Source organism: Melozone crissalis, unplaced genomic scaffold (genome assembly GCF_028551555.1).
Source record: "Melozone crissalis strain CALT ecotype California unplaced genomic scaffold, PUWL_Pcris_2 ptg000061l_1, whole genome shotgun sequence".
Classification (NCBI taxonomy): domain Eukaryota; kingdom Metazoa; phylum Chordata; class Aves; order Passeriformes; family Passerellidae; genus Melozone; species Melozone crissalis.
Window position 1 is genome coordinate 10,556,871 of NW_026535839.1, and position 21,768 is coordinate 10,578,638.

The 21,768-nt window shown below is 39.4% G+C and overlaps 2 protein-coding genes across 6 annotated transcripts in view; both read right to left on the reverse strand.

Moving 5' to 3' along the window:
* Window positions 1–585: 585 nt before the first annotated feature.
* On the reverse strand, window positions 586–14,071 carry MEIKIN (meiotic kinetochore factor). Its single transcript, XM_054288209.1, has 14 exons — window positions 13,828–14,071; window positions 12,371–12,458; window positions 12,073–12,148; window positions 11,066–11,126; window positions 10,018–10,158; window positions 9,476–9,595; window positions 9,183–9,222; window positions 7,902–7,963; window positions 7,042–7,136; window positions 6,506–6,679; window positions 6,051–6,131; window positions 5,407–5,562; window positions 4,997–5,120; window positions 586–3,656 (listed from the first exon to the last, which is right to left on the reverse strand). Exons 1-14 carry the CDS (start codon window positions 14,069–14,071, stop codon window positions 3,610–3,612), a joined length of 1,509 nt encoding a protein of 502 aa, XP_054144184.1. The 3' UTR covers window positions 586–3,609.
* Window positions 14,072–17,467: 3,396 nt separating this feature from the next.
* The window catches only part of ACSL6 (acyl-CoA synthetase long chain family member 6), a 54,862-nt gene continuing 50,561 nt past the window's right edge, over window positions 17,468–21,768 (reverse strand). For all 5 annotated transcript variants that reach the window (XM_054288285.1, XM_054288284.1, XM_054288289.1 and 2 more), the window contains exons 20-21: window positions 21,342–21,413; window positions 17,468–19,306 (exon numbers count right to left, since the gene is read on the reverse strand). In XM_054288285.1, coding sequence (XP_054144260.1) covers window positions 19,166–19,306; window positions 21,342–21,413 — 213 coding nt within the window. In that variant the 3' untranslated portion in view covers window positions 17,468–19,165. The remainder of the gene's footprint in view (window positions 19,307–21,341; window positions 21,414–21,768) is intronic.

Genomic DNA, 21,768 nt, shown 5'->3' on the forward strand with positions numbered 1-21,768 from the left:
GAGGCCCAGGAAGGCGAGAGGAGGTCACGATCGAGGCACCAGATCCTTCCCGTGGCAGTACCCAGCGCCTTCGGGACTCAGCAGGGGTGCACCAGAAAAAAGTGACATCTTTTACCTCAAACCTCGAAAACCCAGCTCCTTCCCGCTCTCCTTCCAGGTACAAGAAGCGATTATCCCACAGCTGTAGCAGAACAGCTCAGCCCAGATGCACTGGAGTCAAAACCTACAGGGAAGGTGGAACGCGTGCAGCTGATGGCAGAGGAAGCCATCATTACAGGTAAAACATCCATCCACAAAAGAGTAGGTAATAAAGCCCAGCAACTGACTCCAAAATTTAAAAAAAAAAAAAAAAAGGCATGATAGTTTTTTAAATCAAAAGGATCCATGCCTTTTTACAAAACTCCTTATTCGTAATACTTAAGTGAAATAGAAACACTGGTAACAGCAAACAGTCTCCTTCAATGTCTCACTGTTCAGATACAATCCTGCTAGGAAGTTTAATTAAGGACTGACAAAACTGACTGACTCATCTGCTTTCCCTGGAAAATGGAATTAAACTAAAACAATGTATGATGTAAGATTAAATGAAGCATTATTATTTTTAAGGCATAATTTAGCACATGTGTAACATATCTACAGAATGATTCTTCACAATCATCCATCTGTATGAACTTCGTTTTCCATCTACCAGAAGTTGTAGACAATTCTAACACAAAACAGGAATTAACGTTTAGATGCATCTTTTCCCCCTTGTTCTGTATGGAAGGCACACGTGTCTGCCACACATTTACACATGACCAATCTTTACATCCTTTCACCATGTGGAAGCCTCCTGGCTTCAAGAGGAGCACAAAAGTACAGTCGCAAAGATAAAACATCCTCAGGGAACAAAATAGATAGAATTTTCGCCAGGGTATGTAACTCAGCTTTCAGTAGTTTCACAACTTAGAGCAATGAAGAAATAGCTCAGTTCAAGTGCATTGCAATTCAAGCTGATGGAGTCCCCTGAAATGTAAGTGAACTCATGCATACATTCAACATATTTTGATCTGAGCCCCAGACATCTCTTCTGTGTCTGAAGATTATGAACCAAACCAGAACCATTTTCATGTAGGGCTTTGCCCTCCACTGACCTGTACATGTACCCTTGCAGTGCTCCTGTACAAGACACATCTCCCACCATCTCTGAGTACTTGGAGTCAAAGTCTCCTAAAAGTGCACTTCAGATAGCAAGAATAACTGAACAGTGTTAATGAAAAACCTCTTACAGATTTATGTACAATACATTTACTCAACATGCATCTGCCATGCACAATTCCTGCTGATAAAGGATTATCAGAGTTCTTGCATGGACTGACTCGCTGGAAGCAATTCCATTCAAGCCATTAAGACTTCATCATGTCTGGGATGTGACAGAGCAGCCCTGGTGACACTGAACAGATTCTTCTCCTGAATCACTGCACAAATAACCTCCTCAGTCCTACCCATTAAGTGGCCATGACCCATAACCTTTATCTACCAATATGGAAGAGCCAGTTTCCACTCTGAATGAAATTTTATGTAGTAATTTTTCAGCTGAAAACCAAACTATGGGAAAATGCCTTTCCTTTGAGAACAGCAGAACAAGAGTAGGGATTGTTGCAGCCTCAAAATGAATTTCCTTCCCTGGGGCAAAGAGCTAGCCTGGTAATTAATTACACTTTCTCTAAGAGTCCGACAAAAGATGATAAGAAGCAGTGCTTTCATAACTGAAGGGAAGGACAAGAGATTGTGGTTCATGATATTTCTGTCCTCCTATACAGCCTCATCACATCAAGAAAAACAAAGACAAACCCCAGCAATCTTCAGGCTGCTACAGCAAATTCCACAGTTACAGACCATGTTTTCCTCTCTTGTACTTTCCAATTAGTTTGTCAGTATTAGTCTTTGTGTAACACTACCAAATGACCTGGGGCAAAATAAGTGTTTTTTCCTATGACTTCCAGAATATCCTTACAATAAACATCTTTATTGTCGACCATCCTTTACTTGAATAATCATCATAAGCATTATGATGATTATTCAAGTAAACTTACTAAATATGTAACTTTCATTTTTGCTTAAAGCTACATCAAGGAGCTCACCTCTGCCTCCTAGGGGCTCTAGATTCCTGCATAATTACTAGCGATTTAGTATTTGCAAGAACAAGGATATTGATAATTAAAAGCGTACCCAACAGGACTCCAAGGAGTTATTGGCAGAACTCGTTCTATTAATGCTTAAAAGAAAAATAGCTTAATGGCATAATTTTTAACCTTGAGCCATTCAGAATGTTTATATAATACTTGTTCACAGACTAATCCAGCAGCAATTATTTGCACTTCCTTCTACCCCAGAGCAATGGGGAAAAGATCAGGGTTTGAACTTTTACAGGTATTTTCAAATGCAGTCAAACTACAGTTGTGGATTTTGTATGTCTTCTTTTAATGCTCTTTTAGGAAATACAGAACTATTTTCCAGGGTGATAACACTGAGAAACAAACTCAGACTTCTGAAAGCCATACTAGCATTTTGTAACATTGAAAAACTTCCTTTTTGTCCAGAGAAAGGCTGAGTAAAGGATATTGTAATGAGAACACTGTAGGGCTCCAAATTACTTTAATGTGCAATGAATTCAAACAGAAAAAAATTGTTCTTGACAGTGTTTTCTGAGACATTCAGCACATTAAGAACAACATTTATGAATTAACAATCCACAACCTGAACTGGAAGCACTGGGAATTTGAATTATGTGGACATAGTGTGAGCAGTAACCTGAAAATCCAGAATGTCAATATCCATCTCTTCAAACAGTTCAGCTGTAAAAGGGTTTTTCCCACCATTGTGTTCATGTAAGGCATTTACTTTAAGTCTGAAGCCACTAGAAGGAACAATGACTGAGAGATGTGATATTACAAAACACCTGAGATGAAGCAGGAAGAACTCTGAGATGGCAGTGGCTGGGCAGTGGATATGCCCAGAATGGTGACAGTGCTGATCATTAAGAGCCAATTCTCAGAGATGATTAGGTGAAGATGACCTGCAGTCATGTTCAGAAATCAAATTACAGCAGAACTCACAGTCCTCCGAAGTTCTGCAGACCTAAGCATTGAAGGAGTTTAAAGGTGGCATACTATTGACTTCTGGGTCTCCAAGAGTACATGAATGCTTTCATGGCCACTCCCAGGATGTGCAGTTACCTTCACAGTCAATGTTAACACTTAAACAGAGGTCTCATCTTTAGATACTAATGCTGGTAGAGAAAACTAGAAATCTTGGCAGAGAGAGAGCCAAAAGTAATTCTCTTAAAGGCATTTGGTCTGCTGTTCTTCAGTCAAACTTTTTAAAAATCTAAACAAACTGAAGAATCATCTTTATGGAATCCTTACAGAATAATGCCCAGAACAGGATCTAGCTGCTGTACAAAATAATTCAATATAAAGTATCTGAGTATTTACCAGCTTACTGAAACACGTAATACTAAATGCCAAACAACATACAACCATTATTTGCTAGTTAGGAGTTCTGTTTTACCACCACAGCAGCAAGACAGTAATTTCTTCTGTTAACTCCTGTTGAGAGCCAAAAATCTCATCTCCGTTTACAGTAGATCCAATTCTTGGTACTCGTTATAGAATCTGGGGAAAAAAAAGTAATAAATAATTTTCAATAAACTGGTACATTCTCACATGTACAAGAAAGCTCAATGATCTCACCAGCTGTTCAGATGTTCACTAGATATATCCAGTGTTAGCATTTGTCTGGAAGAATCTGGATCTTGCAGATCTCATTTACCAGTGAGAAGAGGACAATAGTTTTGAGTATATGTACATTCCTAAAGGAAACCAGCATCATCTGAAAGACTCCTTGAGCAGAGAATAGAACATCCAGCATAAACCCCCCATCACAGTGGAGTCTAATTCCTGATACCAGGACCCTCTAGAAAAGGAGTAAGAAAACCAAACTTTTTTTCTGACAGCACTACTTGCTGATTTCTGATTCACTTGCCCACCAAGTACAGCCTGTGTTCTGTATTAGCACAATTTGCCTGGGCACATGACCCAGCACAATCCCAGTTCTTTGATCTGTACAGAAGCGTCAGATGAGTGTCATTAATTAATACATAATTAATACATACACACACACTTACAAGCACTTCCTTGCATTCTAGGTGCTGCATATAACTGGTAATAAAGTAGGAAGACATTTGGACCCAAGAGAGTGCAAATGAAAATTTTTGTGTATTCAGTATTTTTGAAAGCTGCCACACTTATGCAGTATAAAGTGTGGCAATATTGAATTAAAATAAATGACACACAACTTGCAAGCAACTTGGAGAAGAATTACTTTAAACTTTGGAAGACACGTGCCATCCAGTGGTACACCAAGAAACTTCATCAGAGATGGGAAAGGGAGAGGCTTGTACCTCTGTGTTAAGTGATGAGACAGTTTTGTTCACAGTTCTCATTTTTGTATAACAAAAACCAAGGAAGTGAATAAACGAGCTTTCCCTGTGTTAAGGGTTACAGGAAAAAAGAACAGAAACCTTATGAGAAACTGGTAATTTTTGAAGAGAAACATTACTGATAACTTGAACTACTTTGGTGGAGGGGTGGTAGTGAATACCAAAGTTCAACTCAGGCTTACTCACCCTAGAAATAAAGCACAGATTAATAGTAAGGCCTTAATTCTGAAGTAGCCTATGACTGTATTAATTCCTATGCTAAAGATCCTTGGAGGAAAAAACATTAGTGCAATTTTAATAAAGTACTGTTGCACAGGAACACTATTAAGCCAGAGTTAAAATTTTCTGCGTCTTTCCTTCTTTTTAGCCTTGTGATTTTTCCAAATATTCAGACTTTAAGAAAAAGCCTAACAACCCTTAAAAACTCAACTAACCAGTTAGCACCTGCCCAGTATATATATACAATATGTACTATACATCCAGGAGTGTAGAACCAAGTCTGTACCCCTTTACCTTCAGGCAATCCTTTGGGAAGGTGGCACTTTTTGGAGTTAACTGGGACTCGGTGCAGCCGGGAAGGCCTCGGGTCTGGTGACAGTCTCACAATGGAGCAGATCTCCCTTCTGTCACACTGAGGCTGGAAACATTAATGACATTTCATTCACACAACTATTCCCACTAAGAAATGTTCTTTTAGCTTTCTTCTAGGGGAACTAGAGATTACATGCAGACTTCAAGGCATGTCACAAGCAAACATTTAAGACTACTTGTGTATACTCAACATGCTATTGGAAAGGGTGATAGAAAGCTTCAAAGCTTTAAACATTCTCTTTAGCAGTTTTGATACTGTAGGGATTAAATATACAGTAGAGTAGAAATTAGCATGACAAAACTGGATTTAAGAAGTGCAATAAAATCAGAACCTTTAAAATATTCTTTTCTTCTGGACTTTGAGGAGTCATTTCTTTTTCTGAGCTCAGAGATGCAGGAACAATTTCTTCTGAGTTAACAAAAGGACCTGCGGTATTCAGGAACAGGTCTTCCCCAGGTGAGGCCTTACACACCGGCGACAGGCTAAGCTACAGTTCCATCAAAATACAAAATATACAGGAATAACTGCCCAGTTAAATAACAGACAGCAATTCAGACTGGCTAATGCTTGTTGGCTCATGCAGAAGATATTCTTCTGCTTAAATAAAAATTATTTAGGGATTCACCAAGATCCTGATATTCTCTGTTTATTAATCTAGTATGCACTAGCTCAAGTGTGAAGAGACAACTAGCAGTACTGTACAGCCAAAGAATTCAAACTGCATTTAAATACCAATTTTGAATCAAAGAGTTTATGCAAGTAAGGACACTAGTGCTAGTTTTACATTACATTTGTAAAAAAGCAAAACAAATTCCTAGCTTGGGTTGTTTGGGATTTTAAGTGTCCAGAATTATCAGTCTGTTGTGCCATTTGCAGTGTAATATATATACAGGCAAAAATGGAATGTGATACAAAGAATGATTTCTTTGGTTTTAATCATTCAAAAAAAAAAAAAAAAATCAGATAGACACTCACATCTAGCTCTAGAGGCTGAGCATTACCAGGATTTTTTGGGACTTTATTTTCCTCCATGATTAGCATGGTGGAAGTCATTTGCTAAACAAAAACAGAGAAGACCTCAGTATCAGTTTCAAAGTCTTTGCTGTTTATAATTACTCTTACAGTATTCTCCTAATACACAGTATTATACTCTTACAGTATTCTCTTAATACTTAAAGAACTCCATTTAGAATTACTACTAGTTCTTCAGATATAAGTACTGAATTCCTGTCATTCAGGGTTACGTTTTGGTCTTATGCTCTCCAAAATTAAGACAAAGAATTTACAAATTCGTTTAATGCAGTATGGACATTTCAGATGTGGCACTTCCTGCCACTTCTCCTATTTAATTGTAACTTCAGTCAAGATTCACAACTCCCATTTCCATTCCATGCCAGGGTTAATCAGTGGGGCACAATGGGAACACTTACCACCACAGCATCTGTGGGTTTGGTTGGCAGAACTTCTGCTGTCAGCCCCTTGGATCGGGCTGACGTGTTTTCTGGGGCATCAAGCTGCCTAAATGATGATGAACCTTCTTCAAAGGGATTAAAACTGCTTTCTTTTTTCTTCAGCCTTTTGGCTTTAGCTGTTCGAGTACCATACTAAATAGTAAAACAATTACATTTTGTGTTACAAAGGGAACCTCTATAGCCTGGTAAGTAAAAGCCTGGTATAGGCACTTAAAAAAAAAAAAAAAAAAGAGTCCCCCTTGTCATAGTCGAGCGCTACACAACCCATTTCAGTACCACAGGCACAGCCAGTCTGAAAAGCAGTGAGCCTGGGGACATCATGATTATTGCTCTCTCAAGAGGGAGAGGCAAGCTACATCTTCACTCTGCCCTGGCTGCAAACACCACTTTACAAGTGTAGCAGGAACTACTGTTCCTCTAGGTGGAGTTTTCCACCCATACAAGGAGGAAGTCATTTGTGCTACAACCTTGCTGATTTATTAAGAATCTTTCACCTTGCTTTCCGGTCCTAATGGTGAAGAACAGCGCATACCACTTTTTAGATCTGGAGTTTTCTCTCTTGCAGCTGTTATTTTACAGAGTTTTTTTCCTGTGACAGATTTCCAACACATTAATTAACTTTGAGACAAAGACTACTACAGCTACTCTCCACCCCATGTCTTACAGGATGGTTTCCAAAGAGGAATAATTCTAAAGCCATTCCTGTAAACACAATTTTCCCCTCCAATATAATCCTCATCTCCCCACCATCAGGACTGCTTTACCCCTCTCCCATTCTGTACACAAGGCTGCTTATTAAAATGTTCACTTGGCTATATACAGCTGGGTAAACAGTGAGACCTGCATAATCACAGCAGTCTCTACCAGAGGCAACTTCTGATGCTATTACACTCCAAATTAAGCAGGGGGGAATTATGTGGTACCTGGGCTGCAGACAGAATTGTACTGGTCACACATCAGAACTGCAGTTACATCAATGTATTTGTGAAGCTGACATGAAATTAGCTCAAGTAAAGAGCATGACACAAACAGTTGTGCTCCTGGGTAAGGTAAATAAGAAACGTCAGTTTTCACTGAGCATCATGGGTGATTAAATGGAAAAATGCAGGGTCTGAGACTTTAGTTGGTTGGTTGTTTTTGTTTTCTTCTCCTAACACATTAATTAGAACCAAGTCTTATTTGCCAGGACGATTTTTCAATTTACACTTTCCCTTCTAGAATACAACTGAGTTTCGTCTGTGCTGGAAGACAAAGGACACAGTAAAAGCCTGGTTTAGATACTGTGCAACCATCTAAGTTTGGGTAGAATATTCTGTTCTCACAGCTAGTACAACTGCTTCAGGTCATATTTTACCTGCCAGTGTAGCTGAAACACTTAATGCTGAAGAACTCTTATAGCAACTGGATGGTCTCTTTCTAGAAGAGGAGAAAAAGAAAAGATTCTGAATGAATGTTAACATTAAAAAAACCTATTAATAAGAAAATCACAGGAAAATATAGATTGAGTGAAATAGGATAAATCTTATTTAAAAAATATTGTTAAGGAGTTGCTTGATCACCCTTTACAGTTATTTGACAGTTTATCAAGTCACACATCTATCTTGAGGACTGTTGCAATTCAAGACCCACAGAAGATTCACTAAATACTCAGCACTTCAGCATTCTAGGACAGAACACATTTAAGGAGGATGCAGGGGAAATCAGATTTGCAAGAAAATTCTGAATCAATTGTGTAAAGATCTGTAACAGTAAGATATGCATTATGAATGAAAATGTCTGCATATAAGACTGGAAGGAGAAGCACAAGGGTTAAAAGAAATGATGCTGTTCCCAGAAAAACACTCATGTTCCTCAGGTTTTTATGTCAGGACCTGAAGGCAGCTCTGTGACAAAGCCAAGTATAGAAGACCCTGCCCTGTGATAAAACCTCACCACAGACAACTTGTCAGAGAAAACCCAGCACCCAACAACAGGAGGGTGTCAACAGGGTGCCAGCACAGCACACACACACATTCTGAGTAAGGAAACACTATCAACAGGCAGTAACCTGGCCCAAGATTATAGAATAAAGTCAGCAGGATTCCAAAGTAAAGGTTGCTCCCCATGTAAGCTGATGATTCCTACAGAACATAAAAGACCTGCCCAAAAACTGACTGTTTTCTGGGCAAGCACAGAATGTCAGACTTAATGAAGACTTGACAAGTAAAATATATATATAGGCAAAAATGGTACCCTTCAAACTCTACTGCACAGACAAGCCTGGCCACACCACCTGAGCACACCCCTCTCACTGTGACTGAATGAAATCTGACAGAGTTAGTGCAATTGCACAAAAGCCACTTATTTAGTGATTTTGTAAATAAATGCTATTTCCTTCCATAAAATCCTTCATTGAGTTCTCTTGCATTGACTTCCCTACAGCTGCAAGGCCAAACTAGAGATCTGTAAGCCAAACTCTTCCCTGACCAATTTCAAATTCCACCCATATCAAAGTTAGTGAGGACACAGGTAGCTGAAACTCCACTGAAGTGTCTGCATGAGCAGAGGCTTATTTGTACTGGCCTTTCTTTTAAATACCTCTCAAAAGAGAAGAGTCTGAACATTTAGGTGCATCAGAGTCTGCTGTAGTCATTACCTTTTTGTGCGTTGGTTTGGAAAATCCTCTGGTACAGGTTCTAAAAAAAACCCAAAACATGAAAGCTAAACTTCAAATGAAAAGGCTATGCCAGCTTAGACCAGGCAATTTTTAGTGCAAACTAACTTATAAAGCACAGTATTAGAAGCAAACAGAAACCACTAGCAGGGAGCTGCTTTCCATTATGCTAAGAGATCTTACATAAAATCATCATTACATATTTTATACAGGTTCCTCAACCAGAGTGAAAATTGTTTATGTTTATATCCTGAAGTATTGTAGAAAAGAATTACCTAATATTGCTGAAAGATTTGACATCTGTGGTATCTTATCAATGGTCACTGCTTTGCTGGAGTCTAGGAGAGTAGAGTTCTTGTACTTGCCAAGGTCCATAGAGTAAAAATTGGATCTTTCTGGACATAAAAAATATAAGTGCAGATTTGTTATGCTGAAATTCATTGCGTTATTAAATTTGTGACCAAACTGAAAGTAAACACAATTGCAGGACAGGAACTAAAAAGCAAAATTCAAGCACTGTCTTGGCTCAAACAGCTGCAGAAAAGTTTGGACTGAACACACATTTGTGGGTCATTCCCAACAAACAGCTTGTGTCAACAGTGAAAACTTTAGCTTTAAAGCAGGATTCAAATTACATAAGGACCTGACTCACACCAGATTAGAGGACAGATACACTGATTCCATGCTAAGCACAGGTTTATAGCAAAGATGTGACTTGGTGAGTCACACCAAGGGAGGCCCCTAGTCTTTCTGTTGTAGAGTCTCCCCACATTTTCTGCAGCAAATAAAACTGAAAAAAGTCACCCAAAAGTCTCACCCAAATCATCATCTCTGAATGTTTCAGGGGATGAGTAAGTTTGCAGGCTGTTGCTAGCAGTGCTATAATCTACAGCTGAATCTTCATCTAAACACTCTATGAGGAAGGTGGAAACACCTGTGGGAAGAGTAATTTCTGTACCTAGAGAAAGAGACAAAAAAACGTGACTAAAGAAACCTGTCATCTTGTACAAACCATCAGGATTTCCTTATCTGAGTTTCATTCCTGTAATGAGCTAAATATTATCACTCATTATATAATAAGTCATTACACAGCTAAATGGCATCCTTTGTTTATTAGCATACACTACCACAAGCCAAGAGAAGAAACCTTCATTGCCCAAGGTTCACAAGGCAAATCTTAAATACATCACAAGTTTTTAGAAATGCAGGTTTGAGTAAACTGAAGAACTCATGTCCACAGCTAGCAGTGTCAATGATAAAACCAAGATCATGTGGTTTGCAGCAGGCTGGGCTCAAGACTGTCTCAGGTGCTGTGGGTCTGTCTGTGCTGCCAGAACCAATTCATGTGAGTCCAGCCACAGGCTGCAGTAAGAGGCAGAAGCCCAGCCAGGGGTATCAGAACCTTCACTTTCTAACATCACACAGTCAGAACCTGTTGTCTTATATATGAAGAGCTCTATTATCATTATAGTGCAAGGATTCCATATCACCTGAGTTTTGTACCTCCTCAATGTTTCTCGTAAGCAGTTCCTCTAAGCACTGACTGCTCCCGGTCCTTGCAGCAGCCATCTAACACCAGCTCCCACCAATCCACTCTTTTATACCACTGTTCTTATTGGCTACAGGTGTGGCCTGTTATCATCAGGCCTGCTCCTAATCTTTAGTAATTGGTTCAGCTGCAACTCTTTAGGGGATAAGATTACACTCTATACTACATCATTTACCCATCTGTATCCCCCTACAAGAACCAGTACAACAACAGCGCAACACTTTTATAGAAATAAAATTATATCAGGAATTTTACATTTAGTTTATTATCAATATCAAATATATTTAATAGTATAATGTATAGTCATTATACTCACTTGAAGTCACTTCAGCATTTTTCAAACTTCCTTTATTGTCAAAGTTGATTAGTTTGGAATCCTAAAATTAAAAGACCAATACAAACAACCTAAGAAAACTGAATCTAGACAAAGAAAGGCATTTAAATATCATGCTACATTAGCAGATGCTGAGAAAACTCACTGTCTGGTACTGCACCACTTAAGCCTGCTATTCACAGTGTAATTTGTTGTAGGATTTTTCATTAACAAATCTACAAACTTACAGCTCTAAAATTCATGACAAATATCCTACCCCTTGATCCTGCAATCATTGCTGGATTAGAGTGCCAATGAAGGCCTGCTGACATGAATTGAACTTAGACACAACAGAAATGAACTTCACTGTTTTTTGATTTTATTGTTTCAGACACCAAGTCCTCACTTTCAGAATCCTACACCATTTCTGTAAATACAAACATCTACAATGTGTAGGCAGTAGATTCTACAAAACTAGGCATTTTGTAGAAAACGTGAATAGGTAGACTCTACAGAAGAGCTAACATTTTAAAGAAAAATAGTTTTATACCAGTATCACCTGTGCTCTTTGCTGCAGCAGATTTCAGTTCAAACAATTCTCTTGCCACTTCTGCACCATCACCTCCAATCACTTTTCCAATTTTAATAACACAAGAAAGAGCATCAGTGAGTGTCAAAGGTCTGTGCCTGACCTGGAAGTGAGCAATTCTCTGGAATCACAATCTACTGAGATCTCTTCCACACAACACAATTCCTACAGCCTTGCCTTGTCCAAGATAATTAGTATTGATGTTTTCTCATCCTACCAGTACCTCCAACAGCTTTTATTCTGGCTGAAGACACAGAAAATGTAATCCAAAATACAGGACCAAGTTCAGCCTGAAAAATGTGTGGGCTCACAGACATAACTCATAGGAAATATTACCTGAATAGAAGAAGAATTTAATGTGTCACATTTCTCTGATTTATCCTCCATCACTAGTAGATAAAAAGCAAGACACCATTCTCACCTTCAGTGGTACACTGCTTTCTTCTGGTTCTTCTTTTATCTTGAAGTGTGTTGTTTCACTGCCAGTCACTTGATTGCTGCAGTTGAAGAACAGAACAAAGTTCAATCACAGAGCTACACTGCTTTAGACAAAAGCAACAACTCCAAAATGTCTTTATGGGGTGTCAATAAATAATTTGTCAAACATCAGTGCACTGAAAATTCAGACTGCATTGCTCCAATTGCCATCTCACAAGACCAAACAATATCATTTACTAGCAAGTCTTAACTATGGTGTGTTTAAATGAGGCCCAGCTGACCTTTGGTTGCATGAAGAGCTCTCTTCAGTATATTCAACATTTTCTTTAATCTTTGGTAAATTTTTCCCACTGAACTTTTTCTTCAGGCCTAGAGAATAAATATTTAGTTCAGTAATGATAATTTCAACATTAGAATTTAGATTATTATTTCTAATTTAGCTGTTCCCCCCTTTACACTCATAACACTTTCTGACCCTATTATCACAAACAATGTAAAATCTGAATTTACTTTTTTCAGCAATATATCAAGACAAAACAAAAAGCACACTTAAAGAAATACTTCTCATGTTTTAGAAACCTGTTGATTAAAAGGAAAAAACCCCACCACCCTGGAAGCAACCTTTACCTTGATTCAAAGTAGTTTCAGTACAAATCAGTTTTAAATGGTGTTTATTAGGAGTATCAAGGATTTCTACATAAACTGGTCCTCACTGTATATAATCCCAAATGGCATTAACAACCCAATTAATCAGTAACCAGCAAATTTCAGAGACATATTTTCTTATCCTGAAACTAATTTTATTAGTAATTTAGCTTTGTGCTTTGCTTTCATTATCTAAAAGCTAGAAACAGTCAAATTTTCTAGATTTACACTTTTATGACTGCAAAGGAGAGTCCATCCCCACACTAAAACCTGGGTGTGAATCACGGTATTTCCCCAGGGCCACATAGAGCCCTTCAGCTGAAGCTTCCTGGGAATTCAGGACAGGATGATATATGGACAGGATTCATCCTTTTCTTTTTTTCAAGCATACGGAAGACCTCCAGGCAGCTGGTTGCACCATCCAGTGCACTGGAGCACTAAATACATACACGAGCAGGAGCCAACAGAGCAGGAACAAGGCAATAACAAATGTTTGCTGTACCCTCTCACAGCAAAGCTTTACTTTTAAATTACCAAGATCAGACCAAGATCAAGACATCCCACGCTGGTGTTCCCCAGAATCTGTCAGGCTTCACTCGATTCCCATCCCTTCCCTTGAACTGCACTTTTTTCTTAACAGGTCTCAAATGCTTAGCTTGGTATCCGCTGCACTGCGTTCAACGAGGCAGCTCCTTCTGAGTAACGACTCCAAGCAATTCTTAAAATATTCTCTCTGAGCAAGACTTTTGTCTTGCCCTTTCTCGACGCTCCCTTCCAACTCGATTAAATGGAGGGGAGGCACTTCACAGAAGGAAAAATCCTTCCTATTGCTAACGAGCGGCTAAAATAGAATTAACACTCCTGTTTCCAGAAGAGCAGTCTGCTTTCTCCAAGCGGTGAGGGACATGGATAACAAGAAATCACCTCCCAGCCTTACACAGGACCCGCTGCGCTGGGCACCCATGTGAGAACAAACCTTTGGGGGCCACCGAGGACGCTGCTGGCAAAAATCTTGGCCTCATTACCCTGACCAGCATCTCTACCCATCAGAACACACCGCAGAAAGCGCAGCACAGGGTCCTCTTTCCCCCACCTTTTCCCGCCGGTGCGGGCCCCGCCTCCTGCACCCCAAGTCCCGCCGCCGCCCGGGACAGGCGCTTACAGGCGGGCTCGGGCCCGCGAGGCCCCGCGCTCCCGAACAGGCGCCGCCGGCACATCTGGGAGCCGCCGGCCCGGCTGCCCGGCAGAGCGGCCGCCTCCGGTAGAGGGGATGGGCGTCGCTTCTTGCGCGGAGCCTTCCCGGCGCAGGGAGCGCGGAGCCGCCGCTCCCGCTCCATGGCAACCCCCGGCCCCGGCAGCCTCCGCCGCCCGCGGCCCCTCCGGCGGCGCCGCCTCCGCCGCCCCAGCCCGCATGCGCGGGGCGGCCGTGCGGGCCCCGTGTGAGGGAGCGGCCCTCAGCAGACATCACCCCGTGTGAGGGAGCGGTCCTTATGGGGGATCGGCCAGTGTGAGGCATCGCCCCTTAGGAGGCATCGCCCCTTGTGAGGGAGCGGCCCTCATGATGGAGCCGCTGTGGGCAGGAACGCGGGACAGCGGACCCTCCGGCGGATCCGGGCATCGCCGCCCTCGCAGGAAGAACTCCCGTGTGAAAATGGAGTCAGTAAATCGTGTGTGTAATAAGCTCCGTACTGCTCTGACCCCGTGTTTCAGCTTCAGGCTGTAGACAGGAGGAATCTCGTTGCTTCGTTACCTTAAAAAAATAGAGCGTATAGAACCAGAATAATTTGGGTTAAAGGGAGCCCAGATATAATCCCGTTCACCCCTGCCAGGGCAGGGACCCTTTCTGCCACACCCTGTTCCAAGCCCCATCCAGCCTGGCTCTGGGCGCTTCAGGCGTTTGTGGATTTCCAAGTGAAGGGAGATACAAGTGCACACAAAAACCGGAGTAGAGCCCATATGCTTTGAAACTTTATTGGTTTAGACACAATCTGAAAAAATACTATGCATTCCCAATTGCAATTCATATTAAACAAGCATATACATGTGGTTATATTATTATTGATTTTAAATTAAAATCGAAACCATTACAGAAAGACTGCTGCATCTTCAGAGAACTTTGCAACAATTAGTTTTCATAGGAGATTGCTAAAATCAATCTCATGTCCCAATATGCTTTTGGTCGTTATTTTATTTTACATAATTTTTTATTTTTACAACACGTTTAGTTTAGCCACACATTCTGAATGACTTCATACCAATGGTGAAGACAAAGTGCTGAAGGAACAACGGATTTTATAAAAGAGCTTTTATTGTATGTCAGTCCACAAGAAAATCTTATGAGCAGTTTTGAGAAAGGTGAAAATTTAGTTTTTTACAAAAGTTTCCATAGATGACTCTTTGATATACATGCTAATATACCAAAACTGAAAAATTTTTAATAACAGTTAGGATTTTTTTTTACACAAATGTATATGTTAAATTTTACCCCCCTTCACTTTCAGTTGAAAATACAATAGGCAACACTTACCAAAATGCCTCATCTGTTGGCTGCTTTTACTTTGCTAAAATACATAACAAAAAGCTGAAATGAAGGGCTTAAAGGGACTCCAGATGCCTCAGAAAACAGTTTTCTTTGGAAGAATTCAAGGGATCTGAAACTTTTTCATTTCTGGGCATCCAGATTTCTCTGAAAAGCTTCATTGTTTCACAGGTGCAAAGGTGGTATAGAAACCACCAAATGTGTAAAATACTGAAAAACATCAGTTCCAAGAAGAAACAATGATTAATTCTGATCCCCCCTCCCCCCCAAGAATACCAAAGTGAACTAAAGATACAAAAGGCAAGCCAATAGAATTGTCTCTAAAGAAAATAAAATGCTTTTTCAATTTTTTTCTAAGGCATCAAGAGGTCTTTAAGTCACCTATTACCATGCAAAAATAGTATATTCTTTCCCATTTTACATTCATCTTGTAGCATTTATTTACATATAGATCAGCAGTTTGTGCTTTTAACACATGTAAAACTAAAAAAAAAAAAAAAAAAAAAAAAAAAAAATTAATTAATTTTTTCGTTCCAGAGGTTCAGGTCAGATTATTTTGTTACACATGAGAATTTCATATCCATGGCAACAATGAGACTTGACTTTACTGTTGCTGATAGATCCTGACTAACAGATTGCAAAATGGTATTTTATCAATAAAAACTCACCATCTCTGTATCACCTGATGTGCATCAAGCATTTTAACTTGCAAATGTGCCTTTCAGGACAGAATTATTCCATATATTTCCTGCCCACATGGGGTTAAAGACTCTGGTCTGGTTTCTGCTCACACTTTGTGCATTTTGGCAGAACAGATTTTTTCTCTGTGCAATATATCAAGCAAAGAACATACAAAATATATAACTAAGCAAGAGACTCTTCCTGAAAAATGTATTTTATTGTGGTTTTTTATATATAAGACATTCTTCCAGTGATTCCAGAGGCATAGCACCAGGCCCAGGAAGAACCAAGAATGCAGTACTGCAACTCTAAAACTGACTGCAAAAAGAGTTGCCACCTTTTAAGATGAATAACAGAAACTAATTTTGTAATTAGTTATCTTAAGGTAAAAAAAAACAAACAAACCCAAAACCAAACTGGTTATTGGACAGTGATGGGGATTTTTCCTTGGTGGTCACAAGAAGCGTTTCAGTTGAAGAAAGCTCAGTATAAAATAAATATGCCTGGAATTTGAAGAGAAGCAGGATTGAGCCTAGCTCATGCCTTATGCATGTCTCTTTTTCAGGTGTTAATCTCTTACATCGTTATGATTGTGGTGAGAGAGTGACCTGCAGAGGAAAATTGGATATACAAGTACAAAAGAGAGCTTTTAGTTCATTTATACAAATTTTCACAAGTTCTGAAAGCATTCACACTTTTGGTGTGACAAAAAACAACTCAGATTTTACATCATCCAAGTGTGGCCAAGTCTGCATTTTTCTTTCTTATTTTTTTGGTGTTCATATATTTGGCTCTAGTGCATCTGACATTTTGCATCAAATACCAAAAGAAGAATATAGATATATTATTCAGGGTCATATATGTAAAAATAACAGCCATCTAAGCTGTAAATAAACTCATATTGGAATCTTCTGTACTTATACAGAATTTAGTTGTCTCAAAAAGCCTGAAATCACCTTAAGAGAAAAGCAAATCCAATTCAAATGGCAAAAAAACCCAGTAAAAAATAACTTTTCTCTACTTTCTTGGATGACTAGGTTTTGGAGGTTTTTATTTTAAAACTGTTGCATTAAAACAGACAGGAAATTGTACTGAATTTAATTCTCCATTGCTTTGAAGGTTGTATATGTAATGACTGTCTTTTGGCTGATACAAAAAGGATATGAATTAAACTTCTCTGAGATAAAAATCCTTTATGACTTGACCCAAAGAGCCAGATTTTATGCAATAATCCCTATCCTCCATTGACGTGGCAAATTCCCCAGGGATGCTATTGCTGCATACACCAGTGAAAAATTATGATCCCATCAGATCTCAGATATTTCTTTACTTGCTTTGGACTGATATGAGTCACTGCACTGAAATCAAATGAGGAATCAGATGCATAAAGGGATCCAGACAAATGCACATTTGATAAATCAAACTGCCACATTCTTTGAGTCATTATGTTACTGATGCAGTTTCCTCTGTATTATTCTGAAATCATTGCAATAGATCAGTCTTCGTAAAACACTAACTTATTAATTCAATTTATTTCACTTGGAAGCATGCAACAGAAGTTCAGAGAGAAAATAAGATACTGTTTACATCAAAAATTTAAACTTTTAGCTTCAGAAGTCTACAGTGGATTCCACTATAAGAGAGAAAATAAGTGTGCTTCCACTGTCCTAGCAAAGATCTAGCAGGCACAGCTCCATGCTAGCATGTAACAAACATGGTGCAACAAACATCAGCTAGTAAAAGACACAGATATTTAGGACCCTGTTTAGCAGAAAGAAGCTATCAACAGTCCAAGTATTCAACTTGACATGACAGTTTTCTCTTTGCCTTGTACCATGCCTTGTACCAAGAAAGAGCTCTAGAGTCAGTTCCTACTCCTTGTGAGACTTATCCCCTTTCTGATGACCACAGAAATGTAAGGTTTTATCCAGACAACTTGCTGGTTATCCCAGAGAGGCCTTTGGAGGTGATGCCAATGGGATTTGATGCTTCCAGATGTCTGACCATAAAGACGTTCCCTTAACAGGCCCTTCTGCCACCACATCCACTGTTCTGCCTTGCACAGCAGCGGCCAACACAGCCTTTAGCCCATCCCCATGAGTCTTTTGGGGCGGTATTCCTTCCCCTTCCATGGCCAGATAAAGGATAGGATGCCCTCCACTGCTGCATCTCAGGCTGGCCTTTTCCCAAACCTTTCCATTTTGCTAAGCCCCATCCAGAATCACAGCTTATTCCTTGTGCTCCGTTTCTTTAGCGCTGTTTCTGAAGGGAGTTAGTCCAGCTGGACTATGCAGTATTAGCAGCATGTGAAGTAATAAATTAGGGATTGGGAGCATATGGATTATCGTGAACTCCAACCTAAAGCCACCACAGAGCCAGTGATGCTTTTCCAACCTTCTCTGTTTGAGCAGTTCAGATGTCCTTGAGTGCATTGGACTGAAGGAGCCCTAATGCAGAATCTGCAAACCATGGATAAACTGTGTTTGGATGAAAAGGAAATAGAGGGAATTCTGTGCTATTGCTTCCTACCCTGTTCTTGTCATTTCCAGGTAACATGAATCCATTAGATGTAACATACTAATAGGTCTATTAAGTACAAACAGTGGGAAATTCCTTCCTATTTCTGTTCTGGTTGTTAAGTCATCGATGATTAAATCAAATCAATGTCATTTATGTCCTGAAAAATATAAAAACTATCACTTACTATATAAACCAATATCCAGCTTGAAGTTCCAAATGAGATAAAATAGACTTTTATTTTCACCATCAGTCACTGATTATTTGAGGTAGACCACATTATTGAATTACTTATTATTTTAGTTTCTAATATATTAGGTTGTATACAATCAAATATCAACAGACATACCTGAAATTTTCCCTATTTTAACTAGAAATGTTTGTAGTAATTTAAAAGATAGGCTTCCATAATTTACTTGGTCATAGATTGAAATTTCTGCATATTTTGCGGCAATTTAGCATAACTTTTAGTAGTGCCTTACTGTATACCTAGAGTAAAAAAGAAATTGTATCACACCTGATGGCAAAAAGAAAGGAAAATATGGTTAGTGATGAAATCCTAGAAAAATGAAAGGCTCAGATGTAAGATTCAGATGCTTATCCATTTCAGCAGTGTCGTTCTGGCTCTGTAGTTTTTAAGTATTATTCTAATATTGCTATGAAGTCCATTACTCAGAAGATTCTTCCCATGATTTCAGATGGAGATGCTTGAATATAGCTCTTCTATTTGTTTTTTGAAGTAATCTCTCAGTTCTGGTCTCTTAGCCTTTAATGTTGGTGTCAACAAACCGTTTTGCACTGAGAACATATCAGAGTGAATATAAATGGCTTTGACCTAAAATAAAAGAGGAATATATTTATAGCAAAGGTTACAAGCATCAAACTGATTAAACATTAATTTTTTTTGCTGTGCTTCCCTCTGGTGGTGCCTCAAGTCCAGGGCACTCTTCTGCTGAGTCCCCAGGATTTCCATCCCCTGCCCACAGAAGGGAGCTCTCCAAGAGAATGAGAACATAAATTGCTTTTCTGCATGAAAGCAAGGCCAGAGCACAGTGAGGCAGCGCACAAGGGCCAGTGTGAGATCATCACTGCAGTTTCACACAGCTGAAAGGCAGTGGGGGAGAGGGCAAGGGCAGGGAATTGTGCTAGGAAACCTCAACTTAACCCCACTGCAAAAGCAAACAGCACTGATTCAATATTGCAAAGTTATCATGAAGCTTTTCAGGCACAAAATGTGTACATGATGATCATCTTTAGCTAATTAAAATGATCCAGATCTTTCAGCCAGTGCAAATGGCATTTCACAAGGCTGCCCTTGTTTGAGGCAGTGGCTCAGAGCACAGTGGGGAGCCTGGCAGCACAGATGGGAGTGAGCTTTTCCTTCCCGTGCTGGTGTGGGGGAAAGCAGAAAACTGCTGCGTGACTGGTCAGAGCCCACTGATTTAAGACAAAATTCCCCAGCCATCTGCTGCTTCTGTGATTCCCCAAGCCAGACTGCTTTGCAGTTTGTTTGGCTGGGAGCTGCAGCAATATAGGCTGCAAATCCATTTTGCATTCCTTAGATATGTGATTCATCTTTCCCTGCAAGCATCGTGGTCCAGGCCCTGCCCCCATGCAATCCTTCATAAATCAGGGTTCACATTATTAATGCTCCCCTGTTTGCTGCACTAGCTTTCAGATCCTGGAAGCTGATGGTTATAGAAATCACACTTGTCCTTCCCAAGACAGAAATCCAAGCTGCAGATGAGGATGGGGATGATAAAGAGTATCCCCATAAACAGAGAATCCCATTCCATATGAATATTAGCCACAGTATCTGGCTCAAAATTTGGTTTTAAGATTACATATTGCAACAAAGGTGAAGTTTTGAAGCCCTTTAATTTTGAAAATTGTATCATTTTTTATTTTATTCTCTTATTATTTTATTCCAGTTTTAGAAAGATGACAAGTCTTTCCTCACTACATTATACTTTATTAATTGTAAACTGCTGGTGGAATTGATTAGCTGAGGATATTTCATACTGTGAAGACCATGGCAGAGGCAAACAATGTTTATTGGCACAGACAATTATGTGCATTAAAAACGATGCTTTATACTGAATTATTTTAAAATAAATTTCTTTTTGCTGTCATTTCATTTGCATAGGTAACTGAGGAATAAATAATAGGGTTATGTTTAATGATGCTTCTGCTCCACTCCAATATGGTGAATTACTCATTAGAATTATCACCCAGAAACAGTCTAAACAAAAGCAAAAAAGCCCTTGCTAATTATATGTAATGATTAAGATGTTTGTTTTTTTCAACAGAAATAAGCATTTGACATTTTAAAATGGGGTGGATAATTTTCCTGTGCTTTTAATTCTATGTAGACCATGGTTGATTTCAGATCTCCTCTTCTGAAGTGTTTGTAGCTCTATTGCAGAAGTATTTACACAAGCAGGAAAGAACTAGTGCCCAGACTAAAGATAAAGAAACCAGCAGCATTTCCAGGTCAGGTATAAGAGTAGTCATTAGTGACCCAATTTCTAACAGAGCTTTCAGTGGCAGAAAAGTCAGACTCCTACAGATGTTTATCTTGACCTCTGGTTTTCTGGAGATTATCCATGTCCCCAATTAAGATTTTGACCTCTGCACCCAAAACTTTCACTAAATTTAATTAAAATTTCAAACATGGGTGGGAAGCAGAATCACAGCAAATACGTTTTTCTAAAGGAATAAATACAGCGTGCCAGCAATAAAGCTCTTTCCAAAAACATCATGTGCATCTGCAACAAAGATTTGTAGTAACATGATAAATGCTGACAAATCCCTCTTCTATACAGACAGATGGCCTGTCTGAGCACACTGAAGGATGTGTTTCATTTTACCTGCTCAAAGGAGTGAAGCCCACTCTCCTTCCCTAACCGCACCATGTCTTCCATTATCGCTTGCTGCAGTTCCTGCATCAAAACACAGAAATTCCTCATGAGCTACCATAGCCAGCCTTACATGCAATTAATGCTCATTGCTCAACAAACAAAGTGTTTCTGAGTAAAGTTCAAGTGCCTTACTAACAGTTAATATGTAATTAGCAAAATTCTGTTGTAATGTATAAACATTACACTAAGTTAAGTGTCTCCTTGGTAGAAAAAGTAAGGTTCTATTTTCAAACCAGCAATGTGACATAGCTGTTAAATTTACAGTCCTTTCACTATCTGCCAGACTTCAATGCAGAATCACTGCTCACAGACACCAATGGAATGGTTCAGTGGCATCAGTATTTGCTGATGTGATCCAATGCAGTTCCTCAGTATT